The sequence below is a fragment of the Xenopus tropicalis genome, chromosome 5, assembly GCF_000004195.4.
Source record: "Xenopus tropicalis strain Nigerian chromosome 5, UCB_Xtro_10.0, whole genome shotgun sequence".
Classification (NCBI taxonomy): Eukaryota; Metazoa; Chordata; class Amphibia; order Anura; family Pipidae; genus Xenopus; species Xenopus tropicalis.
Genome location: NC_030681.2, coordinates 14188092 through 14203906, shown reverse-complemented (window position 1 = coordinate 14203906; position 15815 = coordinate 14188092). Strand labels below are relative to the sequence as shown.

Sequence of the window (15815 nt, the reverse complement as noted above, 5' to 3'; positions counted from 1 at the left end):
TAAATGATCAGAATTGTGTTTTTTAGTAGCCACGACACATAGCTGCTACTAGTAGCTCTGTGTGTCGTCACCCTTATGATAAAGCTATTAAAGCCATAAGATTCCTAGTCAGTATAGGTAGCAATAGCTCATTCTCTAAGATCTGCTCGTTTGGGTAGCAAAAGCCGGTTACAGAAATTGCAGAGCATTTTTAGCACCAAACTCAGTGGGAGTTAGTAAAACTCAAGTTTGTAAGGCTTAACAAACATAAATCAGGCCCTAATGGCCGGGTTGGTAAGTATAGGTTTGTGTGTACTGGGTTTACTTGGAAGGGTTGAACTTGATGGACTTTGGTCTTTTTTTACCCCTATGTAACTATCCTCTACTGCTGCTGAATTAGCTGCTGTTTTGTTTGTTTTGGACCTCTTTCTGCTCTTTCTGGGGCAATATACTCAGAATTTCTGTAAGGTTGACTTTGATGGACTGCTGTTTATTCACCTGAAGGAACAGAGCAGCAGCAACAACTGACCGAAGGGTTTATCCTATTTATTAAACCATGTTGCCTGTGCAGGAAAATATTTGGGAAAGGACAGGGGTGCGGCAATTTATTGTATAGCAGTGATCCCCAAGCAACGGTTTGTGGGCAACATGTTGCTCCCCAACCCCTTGGATGTTGAATCATTTTTTATTTTCCTAAAATCACTGATTTTAGCAAAGAACTCTATCAGAGCTGTTTTGCTGTACTTTATATAGATGGATTCATTAGCAATTGGCTTATTGTCAGCATTAAAAAAAAAAAAAAAAGGAAAGCAGCGTGGCTATTTGGCTCCTTATGATCTTTTGTGAATGAAGCTATCATATTAATACAGAGCCCCAGAATTGTTCATTAAGAAATGACTTAAACCAAGTGTGGATCTTGCAAATGTGAAGTTCTCCAGATGTTCAGAGGAAAATCTCCCCTTTATGCGTAGCAGTACTGCCAATAATTCCTGATGCCTTTTGTTAGCATTACTGGCGGGTAAACCCATTCACTGTTAAAAAAAAAAAAAAAAAAAAGGCTGCTGCCTCTGATACCATTACTACAGCTTGTACAGAACCCACAGTAGTACGGACAGTATCGCTCAGCCTCCATGTTATATTTATTCAGAGGCAGACTGCCCATCCATCTGTGCACTAGATTCTGATTATAGCTCTTTACAGCAAAATATAAAAATCAACCCTGCATTCTCCTTCTAGCTGTTTTATTAGTAGGACAGCACTTGCCACCTTATTGCAATTAAATATAGTATTTCCCCAAAGTTTATTTTGACTACATCTGTGGTATACCAGGTATAGTAGAGAATATTAGAGTGCCGATATTAGCAGTGGGATAATAGCCTCTGGGAAGGGACTGGGGCTGTGGGATAGCAGGTATAGTAGGGAGAGATGGTGCCTATAGTAGCAGTGGGGGGATAATAGCCTCTGGGAAGGGACTGGGGCTGTGGGATAGCAGGTATAGTAGGGAGAGATGGTGCCTATAGTAGCAGTGGGGGATAATAGCCTCTGGGAAGGGACTGGGGCTGTGGGATAGCAGGTATAGTAGGGAGAGATGGTGCCTATAGTAGCAGTGGGGGGATAATAGCCTCTGGGAAGGGACTGGGGCTGTGGGATAGCAGGTATAGTAGGGAGAGATGGTGCCTATAGTAGCAGTGGGGGGATAATAGCCTCTGGGAAGGAACTTTGGCTGTGGGATAGCAGGTATAATAAGGAGAGATGTTGCCTATAGTAGCCTCTGGGAAGGGACTGTGGCTGTTTTTAGTAGTAGTTAGCCCTACCAATATTCTTGCCATCTCTGTGCTGCTTCAGGGGACCATTGGCACATGTGGAACAAATGTGCAGAATAGAGCTGTTTGTTTGCCCCCTACCAGATAAAATGGCTTACTGCAGCAGGGAACCTTGAAGGTCAGTGTTTTATTCTCCCAGAGCATCTGTTTGATCTTCTATAGGGACAGCAGAGCAGACCTGAAGCTCGGATAATGGCGCTAACTGTGCGTTAAAGTTCACTGCCTTCCGGACGGACTGTAGAATCTTTGTGGGTGAAGAGAAACCCGAGGGCTGCATTTCCACTGATTGAAATGGAATCATTATTAATGTTAAAGCCAGTTTAACCCCAATGGGGGTTATAAGGGGGGTGACACTGTGGTGTTTAATTGTTAAAGGCCAGAAGCAAAAAGGGGAGGAAATGCTCACTACTGGGCCCCAGTACCTGAGTGGTTAATGGAGCTAACTTGGCGTATGTCTCAGAGCTGTATGTTGAAGGTGCTTCTTATAAAGACTATTGTTAACTAAACATTATTGCCAAACAGATGGGAGGCATTCACCAGCCTCATGTTTTCAGCTCTAATTATATTATCACCAGTCCTGTACGGCTCAGTTGAAGAGGTGTATCCAGGGGCCAATTTATAATCATTTAGGCAACACCTGTTTGGGAAAAAACTGACAGTCAAAGGGCACATTTATAAAAAAAAAAAAAATCACATATGTTCCTGTATTTATTACCTCAATGTGAACAGCATCCAGCTGCAAACAGACCGGAGATCGGGCAAATTCCAGGGTTCTGCTATTTTTGTTCTTCAGAACATCAGGCGTTTATTGGTCAGCGGTCTACTCTTAGGCACTAAGGTGGGAATATCCGTGTCATTAAACAAGAACCGGAGGAATCGTTATAATGTAAACTGACCTACAGGTCTGTTAAGAACAAAATTGTCTTTTCTTTACAAAAGTGACGGAGGCGTGGCGCATGGAATTTCTCAATAACTTCCCCTTTGTGGACATTTTGAATTCCATGAAGGGTAAGACTTGGACCGTTGTCGTCTAAATATATGGCCATTTTTGGCTGACCGGTGTGCTACTGTGCGTTTTTTAATAAGAAGGAATTGAGATAATTTTGTGCATTTCATGCAGAACCACTGTATGCTGGCAACTGTTCCCGGGGACATATTTATTATAGTGTTTAAACCAACATTAACGGTGTTGTTGCCTCTAGCAACCAATCAACAGTAAGGGGCCCATTGATTAAACCACAATTTTTTTTCTGCTAGAAATTTTCGTAATGTCCACAATAATTTCGTTAAAATTCCAAGACATTTTTGCGGTTTTCGGTAACCACGAAAAAGTTGTATTTTTCGCAAAGACTACAACCATTTCGGAATTCATTCAAGCTTCGGTATGGTGACTATCTTTTGGCCAGATTGGAGCTGCAAAGTGCCATTGAGCCCTATGGGAGGCTTCCAAAATCATGCATTGAAGGTTTCAAAGCCAGAAAGGTTTTCGTGCCGTTTACAAACGTTTGGATCCGAAAATTGTGTGACTTTCAGAACGCAACCACAATATTTTCTTACGCCCAATAAAATAATTTTTGTGACATCTTCCAATCGTGAATATAACCACCAAAAAATCATGGTTTAATGAATGAGCCCCTAAGAGTTGATTGGCTACCTACAAGTTAGAAAACAAAAGCAAAGATCTGATTGGTTGCTATGGGCAACATCACTGGTGATGTTGGCTTATACACTATCATATATATGGCCCCCCCCTTCCCATTGATAGGTCAGTGGAACTCTTAACAACTAAACTGGAGTAATGGGAGGCTTGGTATATTCACAGCCTACTACTTTTCCAGAGAAGACCATTCAGATACCTCCACCTAATTGTTCCACAGATCTGGACCCCAAAGATCTATAGGGCACCCCAAAAAAGATGCCATTTTTAAAGGCAAATTTAAACCAGGCACCATACATGGTGGCTGTTGGACTTCTTGGAGGTTCACCCTTTGGTCAGTACCAATGCTAGCTCATAACACAGTCACAGATATAGGAAAATAGTCTACAGTCCCAAGGGCAGCAATTAAGTTTCCAACCCAAGTCTTACGGTGGCCATACACGGGCCAATTGTAGCTGCTGATATCGGTCCCTTAGACCAACTCGGCAACTTATTGGCCCGTGTAGGGGCACAAACGACAGGCCTGCCCGACCGACATCTGGCCTGAAATCGATGGGGCAGGTTAAAAAATGTAATCGGATCGGGGACCGCATCGACTCGTTAATGCGGTCCCCGAACCGACTTTGCCTATTCTGGCGTTCTAATTCGAATTAGCCTAAATTCACCCAATATCGCCCACCCGTAGGTGGAGATATCGGGAGAAGATCCACTCGCTTCGTGACCTCGCCAAGCGAGCGGATCTTAACGTGTATGGGCACCTTTACCCTAACTGCTCAACCTAAGCTGAGCTTTAAGGTGTATCTAGCAGAGCAAACTGGTATTTTCCCCAAATTTCACCCTGAATGTAATTCAGACTGCCCCAACACAGCTCTCTGTCCCCAGTGGGGGCAGCCTGCCATTTTCAACCACTGTTCTTTACAGAGTGAGGAGAATTAAAAAAATAAGTAGCAAATGACTTGGTAATTCAGCTGTTAAACCGTTTGTTGCAGATGGAGTGCAATAAACAGAAGCAGAATCGGGTTTGACTTTACCCATAATGCACTGCAGTGGTACAATTTGAGGAAGAATTACTTTTGAGCACATTTGGAGTTCCTCTTGTCTGTTTTTGTTAACAAATTAGGTTTGCGAGGCATTGCCTGGCATCCTTCTGCCGCCGAGCTATTTGCATGCCTACCAGGATTTCTTTTCCTCTGAAAGTCACCAGTCGTAGTGGGCAGCACGCACGCGAGGATTTGTAATTAGTCTGCAGATTGCCTGCTTCTTCAGACTGAAGATGACCCTTCTGGATATCAGCGCAAGTTAACAGCTGGCATATTCCCTAATGGCCCGTTTGTCCTTTGGTTTGTAACCAATAGAGTCACAGCTCTATCCCAAGATTCGCAGCAGGATGCCCATGACAATTATGGCCTCCAACACTGGACAGCAGACGAGACACTAATAAATGTGATTACAAAATATGGGATGTGTATCAAGAAATCTTCAGTTCTAATATAGCAAATTATATCTTCAGCTAATTCTGAATTTAAAGATGCATTTGCCTGTCAGGGCCGGCTGCCGGTGGCTAACTGCACGAGGCTTAAAGGGGAACTCATGCTTCCCAACCAAAATTTGTTAAAGAGCCCTACACAAGGCAGAAACCTTTAATATACCTATCACTGTAATCTGTTCCTTCAAAAAGTAGGAATAAATACCATTTTGAATTGCTGAAATCCAGCTGCAAAACAGTTCTTCTCTTTCTGCATCTTTTGAAATCCTGGCAGGGGAGGAGGGACTAAAGCACTGATGTTACAAATTGTAACAACTTCTCCACAGCTTACAGACAGGAACTATATAACCCACAATGCATTGCACTGGGAGGTCCTTTTCCATGTTGACATCATGTGTGCAGCAGGGAATTGTGGGATTGGGAGAAGGCAGGCTGAGGACAGGTGACTACTGTTACATTTTATTTGAGTCACAAAGTATTCAGCCAGATCAGCAGGGGAACAGGGGGCGGGGCTTAGGGAACTGTTCCAAACCATATTATTACATTCAAAATTATGAAAAGGCTGTGTATTTTTAAATTGATGTTTATTGCAAAGTTGTTGAAAATTATTTTTACTTTTCGAAAAGTTGTATAGAGAGAAGGCTGTTAATTCAAACCTTTCTTGACGGAACTGGTAGACCGCTGGCCACCATATTGGACCATTTAAATGATTCCCTGTCCCAGTCAGTTGTCTGTTGCATTTGCATGACTATATCCTCATTGGCTAGATTCCCATTGTCTTGGAACCAATAGTATCTGGCCGGATCTTTATACCTAATAACTATGCTACAACAGTACATACTAACTTGCTGATTGGTTTCTGTTGGTCTGGAAGAAAAAAAACGTTGCCTGTGTTCCTGTGTCTGCCCAAGGGGCTAAATAAAACATACAAATGCTTCTAAGTATTAATACTATGTTGACTTCAGGTGGTTTCCAGATCATGTGAAATGTTGGGGACTCATCTAGAAAATACAGTGTGGTACTCCTCGTGCTTTTAGATGATGAAATCAGTGTGTTTTGGGGGAACCCAATTACTTCTTCACCAAACTTCTTCCTGCTCTCATAACTTGCATTACCTTTTGCTATGTTTCAGGCAGAAATGCTGTGGTGGCAATTGCTGGGTGGTACAGAACATTGGGAGGTGGGTTGACCATGCTTTTAGATGCTGTATTTTCTGATTAATGGCATGGCCAAAAAGGGGCAGAGCTTACAAAATGGGTGGAGCTTGGCAGAATGGAGGGCTTGACCAAGTGTTACTGGTCTTGTTTAGAATGAGTTGGGTTCATGGCTTTTATGAACTGTTATTACAGTAGGAAATGTTGGCAGGTATGTAATATGATTTCACTATATCTTAAAACTTGGCCACGGTATATTGTTTCAGCTAATTTTTATTCTTTGATTTTTTTTCAAGGTTTTACTTGTTTTGGATACAAAGACACAGGAGACCTTTATTCTAAAAGTAAGTTGTTCATGTCTGATATCCTCAGCTTATGCTTGTATTATTACTAGAAAACACCAGAAAGTCCCTGTTGTACCTAGTTGGTGTATATTTGTTTGAGAATGATATATTACAATATGATATCTATTTACTGAATTTTACAGTAGAAATGGCAAGTACATATATATGTGATTACTTGTCCATGTCAAAAATGTTCCTATACTGGAAAAAGTCAACGCAATCTAGTTTAGAGTATCAGCTTGTGGCTCTATTGCCACCATCCCCATGTCAAGTTATGGCCATGTTTTGTTTTGTTTTTTATAGGCTGGCTACCATTAAAGGTGGGGGATAGGGCTGCTACAATCACATAGATGTTTGGCCTGCTTTCTGCAGAAAAACTCTGCTCAGTTTGTGGGAGAACTCCATCTTAAATTATAATGGAAGCCCTACTGATCTGGTCAAAATTACTGCTTACACATATCCACATCCATCAAAGCATATTCCCTACCTCCATGTTCTACCAGTAATTGCTTCTTTGCAAGCACATAAGCCACCTTAGCCCCATCTCCATTCAACCAATAGCCCCCAGCATCCATCTGGGAATATCACAAGTATTAGATTTTTTTTTTATACTCATCCGTTACCTCTAGAACTGTGCACAAAGCAGATCAATAAATGTATGATTTCTATGAGGTTGGCTGTCTCCATTTCTTGATCATTTAAAAAAAATAGAAATTTATGATGAATTATCATTGATGGAATTGTGATTTAAATGTATGCTTAGAAAATAAACCTGATAGAGGGAGGGTCACACGTGAAGTACAGGAAGTGTCATTTTGATGACTTCGTCTGAGAGTGGACATTCTAATGAAAACGATGACCCCCGTAATTTAATTTAATAGTAGCCTTGTGCCATCTCCTGTTCTCTGGACACCAGCCAGATGCCATCAGTGGAGCCTTAGGGGAACCAGTGACGTGGAGAAGCAGATGAGCTCTTTTCCCCCAAGCCCACAGTAACCAGGACAAATTAGTTTAGCTGATTAACATAATGCACAGCAGGCTCCAAAGATAACTAAGGGTACAAGTAACCTTTCTGTTCTCTGTCAGGGTCTGAGAAAAAGCGAGCACTGTGCAACCAGAAAGACTATCATTCCCCGCTGCGTGCCCAACATGGTGTGTCTGCGGGAGTACATCATCTCAGAAGAGTCGGTGTTCCTTGTGCTTCAACATGCAGAAGGTCGGTCGATGTATGAAAAATTGCAAGTACAGCGCTTAGATCGGGCCCATAAGGGATTTTTATGTGTCCCCTGTTCTGTCATTGTCTTTTTAGTGCAAGTTCAGGCCTTTGTCATAGAAATGTTTTTGAGGAACCACCTCAGAACCCCAGACCTGATGCTGGACACCTTTACTGAATAATAGATATTTTAGATCCTACATTTATATCTAGAATTCCAGCTATAGAGCAAGAGAATTGCTCTCTCTCTATTTCTGAAGAAATTCACTTGAGTACCAGGTATTCAAACGCCCAATGATCAGAATTTGCCCAAGAAAGGGTCAGATAAGAGTGCTATTCATCCTCTGATATTTTGCCTTTCTGTGGTACTTATAGAACCTAGAGCAGTGATCCCCAACCAGTGTCTTGTGAGCAACATGTTGCTCCCCAACCCCTTGGGTGTTGCTTCCAGTGGCCCCAAACCAGGGAGTTATTTTTGAATTCCTGACTTGGGGGCAAGTTTTGGTTGAATAAAAACAAGATTTCCTACCAAATAAGGCCCCTGTAAGCTGAGAGTGTGCATAGAGTCCCCTAATAGCCAATCACAGCCCTTATTTGGCTTCTCCATAAACTTTTATGGTGCTTGTGTTGCTCTCCAAGTCTTTTTACATTTGACTGTGGCTCACAAGTAACAAAGGTTGGGGATCCCTGACCTAGAGTATAAATGACAAAAGATAAAGCACAGTTTGCTTTCCTGGTCTCAGCCATTGTTCATTGTTTTTGCTCTCCGCCTTTAGGATTAATTTCCCATGTTCTACTTCTCCCACAGGTTGTCTTCCCCACTTTCTTCTGTGTTGCCCTTCCCTTCCTCAGAAAGGCCACCCCAGTAGTTCAGGAACCACTGACCTTATTGCTATCCATGTTCACCAGTCAGGTTGGAATCTCCAAACCACTGACTTTCAATCGAGCAATCGTTGTTGGACTTTTTCAGTTCATCCTTCGTCCGTCAGGGCCCCCTGAGCCCTCAACAAGGTTCTAGATATAGGAAAACATTGTTGCTTTTGTTTGCCATAGTTCAAAGAATAACTTGAATAGCAAATAATATCATCCTTCCTGTACTTCACACAGGGCTATTAGATGTAACTAGGTGACCATTCTCACCAAATGTCACCCTTACTGCCATTCATGTTTAGCCCCTCTTTCCGCACAGTTCGGGAACTTCTAGGTTAGACACATGGCAGTTCAGCTAAGCAACATATAACATATACGTTCAACAGACTTGTCTGGCCACCCTTGTGCTTTCCTACATTTGTGAGGGTGCCAGATGCTTTCCTGTCCTTCTTGAAAGCATCACTTGTACTATCGCTCATGGTGTTTGATTCTGGAGATGTAACCACGGTGCTTCAGGCATCATAGCAGGGTGCTGTTTATAAGATGAACTTGAATGTTAGAAGTAAAAAAATGGAAATGTGTGTTTCACATCAGGTCTATATGTACAAAAAAAAGAACTCCAACTACTGTTAACCCTTCATCCCCAATTCATAGGCTGCTTGTGACTATGAGGACTCTGGAACTTGTAGTCTAAAATGATTGGGTGGCTGAAGCCTTGATAAGAACCAGGGTATCTCAGGTACAAATTGCATTACCAGAACCCAAACTGCTGTAAATCACATGGCCAATACTCTCAGTGCGGCTGCTAATGGCTGCCTAATAAGCATGAACTGTAGTAACATCATTAGACAGTGCGCGTGATGTGTTTTTCCACAGGAATTGCTCTGGCACAAGCAGGAATAGATGCACCATGCCGTTTCAGCAGAAACTCTTTCCTCTTCTCTTGTCAGTCCTTGCCAAGCCGACCTGCTCCCGTTAAAGGTTTGCTGCGAGAGTAGAAAATGCCATATTCCCGCTAGACTTCATTAGGATGTCTCTTTTTTGTTTTATCAGTAGTAGTTTGTGGCCAACAGTTTAACGTTTGTTCGGCATTAGATTGCAGGCAATACAGCCAGTGGCAACACATATGGACACAGAGGAAAAAAACTGTATTTCCTACAATAAAATTGCTTATGAAGTCCCTTTTTTTAATTCTGCTTTCCTCCCGCGCCGGCTGAACAGGTGGCAAATGAAACGTAATTCTCACACCTGGATTCTAATGTTCATGGCTTAGTTTAAGTCATTAACCATTTAAAAGTAGTTTGTACACACTGCACCTTATTATATCTCCTCTAGCACCCAGAAGCTAATGCAAAATAGTCAGGCTACACTTTTCAAGGGGAAAGCATATTCAGCATAAAATTATCCTTTTTTTGAAACATTGAACATTTTCATTTTACTGCTGCAGTTCAAGTCTCCTTTGGAGGTCCATTGTTTGTTCAGGCCCCCCTTAGCTTGTAACAAGGTTACAAATATTCATGTATCACTCATTGAGCCATAGTTCCAACTATATCTAGGGCAACAGTTAGGTTTTCACCCCATATTTTACCCTTAATGTCCATCAAGCTGGGTTAGTAGGTAAATATACATGTGTAAATGGGCATTCTCAAATCTTACCCTAACTGGCCTTCAGGCTGAGCCTCCTTGCCTCTGCTCCGTGCAACTCCAGGAAGGTCAGCCCCAGAGCTAGGAAACCAGGGTCAAAGAGCACTGCATGCCGGTGGGCACATGTAGACAATAATAGGATAGAGTTGGGTATCTGTGTCCCTGTGCCCCTGTGCCATTTTATTGCATGTTTAATTAAATTGGTCATTGGTTTGTGCCTGTTTTCTTGAGGACCATGACAGCTTCTGAATATTCTACACTTCTACACAAGGGGCCCACGTCTTATAACAAAAGCAGACAGAAAATTACTGTGGACCTGTCATTGGGTTAAAATGCACCAGTTATATCTGATGGCATCACTAAGCACCATGTTTTGCTGGTTGTTCATGTCTCTTGTGTATTATATTCAAGGGGCCCTCTGATGCTTATAGCCTGCCTAAAATGCCCTATCTTCCTTACCTAACCAACTCTGAGAACAGGAATCCAAAATAACCAAACCTGCCCAAGGTCAGAAGGTTGAAGTGCAGAAACAAAACTCCAGCTTTCCTTGTACCAAGCCAACCTAGTCTTAAAGTCGGCCATGCATGGATCAGAAATGTCTGCTCTATGGGACACAAGATGTAGCGCGCAGCTCACACAGGTACCCTAGGTTCTCTCTTCATCTGGGGCTCCCTAGCTTGCACCTTCTGAATGGCATGAAACATTTTAAGCTCCGTTTTAGGAGCTTTTGCAAAGATTTGCACCTCAAGGAGCAACCCGTGTATCTCAATGTCTCAAAGTGCAAAGAAACAGTGAATATAGGTTTCCTTAATAACCTAGTAGAGATGTTTTGCTGTCAGTATGAAGTGTAGTTATCATCAAGAACAAGGTGCTGTCTTATTATTACAGAGAAGAAGCAGATTAGTTTGAAATGAAGAATGGTTAAAGGAGAAGGAAAGGTAACAACTAAGTAAGCTTTATCAGAGTCCTCTATCAAAAGAAACACAGGATTTCTTGATTTCTTTTTTGTGAACATGTTCTTTGGTATCAGATTTCCTCTCTTTTAGGGCTCCTTCAGCTTTGGGGCATGAGTCTGCTCAGTTCTCTCCTCTCCCCCTCCCTACTCCTGCTCCCCCCTCCCATAAAAATGCATAAGAACTCACTCCCCCCACCCTTAGGAATGTGTGATCTAAGCTTCCAATGGCTATAACTGCCGCAGAAAGCTACCAAGACCAAGCTAAAATGGCAGCTGCTATCGGAGGGAGCTTCTAGCTCTTTACTCAGGTATAGTAAAGCTTTCTGCAGAATAAATATAGGGTTCTAGGTGGCGCTAATGTGGTGAATCTATTGGCAGTAAAATGCCGAAATGACTTTCCTTCCCCTTTAAGGTAGGAATGGAATAGCTGGGTTGTGGGAGTAGATCCCAATCCTGTACCCTATTAGTATGTTACTGTATGTGTCATTAACACGAAAAAAAACCCCAATTCTCGTAGAATTCATATTACTCATCGGTTGACATCACTGAATAAGAACAACGTTAAGAAAAAAAACAACCCATCAATGAACTGGAAAATCTAACAGTATCCTTAAACTGCTGCTATTTGCCTTTGCCCATAATCACAGTTTGGCATTAATTACGCACAAAGCAACACTGCCGCTGCCAAGTTGCAATCAATTCCAAATACAACACTGGCCAATGCCAGACATCTTATTGGTGCTGTATTTGAATAGATGGACTGTGTCACAGATACAGGAAGAAGGAAAGGGGCTTCCAAATAGCGAAATAATTATATCCTTGCTTCTCTCGTGGAGCTAAAATGTCAGCAGTACTGAGCCGGGGAAGATGATGTAGTTGTTTATTTAGTCAAACTGGTCAACCTTTGTTGCGCCTCTGTGTACAATGGAATGAATCAGGAATATGGATAATTTGAAGGAAGACTCTCGCTAAAACATAATGTTGGTGCCTGGAGAATGGGAGGTTATTAAAAGAAAACCACTGGATAAAGACCTGTCCTGATTATGATATTGATCACAAATCCGAAAACTCACTGGTGGTCATTTATAAACTTCACCCAGCGCACATTTTTTTTCACAAATGTTTGTTTGCGCATGTTTTCCCCTAAATGCTGTAATTTTGCACTGCTGTGTCCGTCTTTCCTTTTTATTGTGATTTGCAGAGAAATGCGAATTATTATTATTATTAACATTATTATTATTATTATTAACATTTATTTATAACGCGCCAACATATCCCGCAGCGCTGTACAATAAGTGGGTTTCATACATTGTACATACAGAGTAACATATAAAGCAATCAGTAACCGATACAAGAGGTGAAGAGAGCCCTGCCCAAAAGAGCTTACAATCTACAAATTGCGCACAACAAGTCCTCTGTGTGCATTTATTATGCACAAATATATATCTTTGCGAATATAAACTCGCAGTTTACAAAATCCATTTAGCAAATTTTTTTTCCACCTCTGAAGTTGAGGCGTAACTCTGAATATACCATATTTAAAAAGCTTTACGGACTTTCTCACTGAGAATAACGTTTGAACAGTAAATGCACCAGTCTTGGGCAGCTTTATAAATATAAACACGGGCAGGAATCATTTAACCATGAAATAAACCCAATAGGGCTGTTCTGCCCCCAATAAGGGGTAATTATATCTTAGTTGGGATCAAGTACAGGTACTGTTTTATTATTACAGAGAAAAGGGAATCATTTAACTATTAAATAAACCCAATAGGGCTGTTCTGCCCCCAATAAGGGGTAATTATATCTTAGTTTGGATCAAGTACAGGTACTGTTTTATTATTACAGAGAAAAGGGAATCATTTAACCATTAAATAAACCCAATAGGGCTGTTCTGCCCCAATAAGGGGTAATTATATCTTAGTTGGGATCAAGTACAGGTACTGTTTTATTATTACAGAGAAAAGGGAATCATTTAACCATTAAATAAACCCAATAGGGCTGTTCTGCCCCAATAAGGGGTAATTATATCTTAGTTTGGATCAAGTACAGGTACTGTTTTATTATTACAGAGAAAAGGGAATCATTTAACCATTAAATAAACCCAATAGGGCTGTTCTGCCCCAATAAGGGGTAATTATATCTTAGTTGGGATCAAGTACAGGTACTGTTTTATTATTACAGAGAAAAGGGAATCATTTAACCATTAAATAAACCCAATAGGGCTGTTCTGCCCCAATAAGGGGTAATTATATCTTAGTTGGGATCAAGTACAAGGTTCTGTTAAAAATGTGAAATATTTGATTACAATGGAGTCTATGGTAAGTAAGTAAGTAAGTAGTAAGTAGAGTTTTATTGTCTTATTGTCATCCCAACAATATACTTACAAGTACACAGTGGGACGAAATATCGTCCTCCTGAATCAAAAAAAGGTGCAATACATAACTATAATTACTATAATAATAGAAAATAAAATTAATGGGAGATGGCCTTTCCGTAATTTGGAACTTTCTGGATAATGGGTTTCCGGATAAGGGGTCAGATACCTGTACTATATAGTGCTAGTAGTATGCAGGAATTATAGAGGCAGCTGATTGGCTGCATCTCCTGGTATTACGGTGCAGTAGTTGTGAGCATTTCCAATGGCCATATTGCAAACACATGCAACTTGCTTATAGGACAACATTGGGCTTGGGTACATACAACCTACTAAGCCTTAGTTGGAGCTCTATCTCCTAAAGGTAACTATGTTCCCACCAAAGGTCTATAGAAGATGGAGTAAGCACTGAGGACTAGCATAAGCTATGCCAGTAGGTGAGTGCGATGACTGTCCAACATTCAGCCCTTGAGGTTTTTCATATATTTTCCCATATTTATTTCTTAGTTTAGGTAACATACTTTGCACTGTTTGAGATACAGCATGTATAGTCTGTTTCATTTGAGCCAACTGAGTCTTTTGTTTTTGTTTTTTTGCAGGTGGGAAATTATGGAACTACTTGAGTAAATTTTTTAGTATTAGTGCTGAAGAAAGCTTTGATATTCCTCCCTCCAAGAGCTCCAATTCAGATGAAGACCTTCTAAAACATCTTGCTCCTTGCTCTAAAAGCAGCCTCGACTCCAGGGGAAGCAGTGATAGAAACATGCTGTCAGTGCAACCGCTGCAAAGTAGCTTTACACTGAGCTCACAAGACGACAGTAGCACCCAAGACGAGGAAGGAAGGGAAAGTCCTCTTAAGTGGGCTGATTCCGCATCAAGTTCTGACGAGGAGTGTACCACAAGCTATCTAACCCTCTGCAGAGAGTACAGCCAGGAGAAGGTGGAACCTGACACAATAAGTGTAGAGCCTTTACTTAGCCTGGATGAACAGGGAGATACCCCCCAAGACTTTATAGATTTGGAAGAGCCACATTGCACAACTTACAATGCTTTAAAGTCTCAGATGACTTGCGAGGAACCTTTATTTAATGACGAGAGTGGACACAGTGCGCCAAAGCCAATTATGATGGCTGACGCACTGCGAAAATCGAGGGACAGTCCCATGGAATTTTTCCGAATTGACAGTCGGGAAAGCAACAGTGATTTTGGAGATCATGGCTCAAAGGCAGGAACTGTTGAGCCATATCCCCCTTTCCAAGATGATCTTGATGATAATGAATTTGAGCCAGAAAGACCACATGTTGGCACCTCCGTTAAAATCACTCATGATGCAATAAGCAGGGGCTCAAATGATTCTGTTCCGGTCATTTCCTTCAAAGATGCCGCTTTAGATGACATTTGCAGCATCGACGAAGGAAGGCCAGACCTTCTAGTCAACCTGCCTGGCACTGAACAAATGGACGAAACTCAAGTCGTTTTTCAGAACAACATTTTGGAAACTGATATAATAGAGCCCAAGCTTTTAGAAACCCCCGATGTTTTACTGGTTAATAACAGTTTGGAGCAATTAACGGGGCTTGATGCAAATCCACTTGAGACTGTTGAGCAAACATGGGGCCCCCATTCACAAATCATTGAACAATGTCAAGTCAACGCGAACAACAAGGAATCTTCTGCATCTGCTCCTATTGAGCCATTAGAATCAAGGGGTGCTTTGAGTGATTTAGACACCTTATTACCAGCATCGTTGACTTTTCCTTTACCATATTCCACTGATACCGAAGGGATCTCCCAAGTTCCTTGTGAGAGCTCTTCAGATGTAAAAAACGTCTGTGGTCCTCAAGAAACACTGCCTTTGGCCAATTCCGATGAGTTAACTTCTACCCTGGTGCAGCTAAAGATCAAAATTGAGGATACAGATGCAGCCATTGATGGCAAAAGGGAATTTCGGGAGGAGAAGGAGATCCATAAACTGTTCCAGGAACTTGATGCCAAACTGTCAGCCGCATCTAACGTTATCATCCCGGAGACCTGCATTCAGAGATGGGCCGCAGAAATAGTTCTGGCTCTCGACGCTCTACATGGGGAAGGAATAGTGTGTCGCGATTTGAACCCAAACAACATCTTATTGAATGATAGAGGTCAGGAACTTTTGCAAATGCATTTCTTTTTATTCGCTGTTGCTTCCAATTAACTGAGTAGGCGTTTTATCTTGTAATTAGTATCTTCATTTCCTGTCTCGAGCTTCATTATCAGTGCTGCAAATTCACCCACTGTAATAGCTTCTAGTACTTAATGATGCCATTATTCTTA

General features: G+C 41.5%; 1 protein-coding gene across 1 annotated transcript in view; it reads left to right on the top strand.

Annotated features, from left to right (window-relative positions):
- rps6kc1 (ribosomal protein S6 kinase, 52kDa, polypeptide 1) overlaps nucleotides 1-15815 on the top strand; it is an 89208-nt gene that overhangs the window by 54982 nt on the left and 18411 nt on the right. The window contains exons 10-12 of the mRNA XM_002934688.4: nucleotides 6396-6443; nucleotides 7530-7659; nucleotides 14102-15643. Of these exons, the coding sequence (XP_002934734.3) occupies nucleotides 6396-6443; nucleotides 7530-7659; nucleotides 14102-15643 (1720 nt within the window). The remainder of the gene's footprint in view (nucleotides 1-6395; nucleotides 6444-7529; nucleotides 7660-14101; nucleotides 15644-15815) is intronic.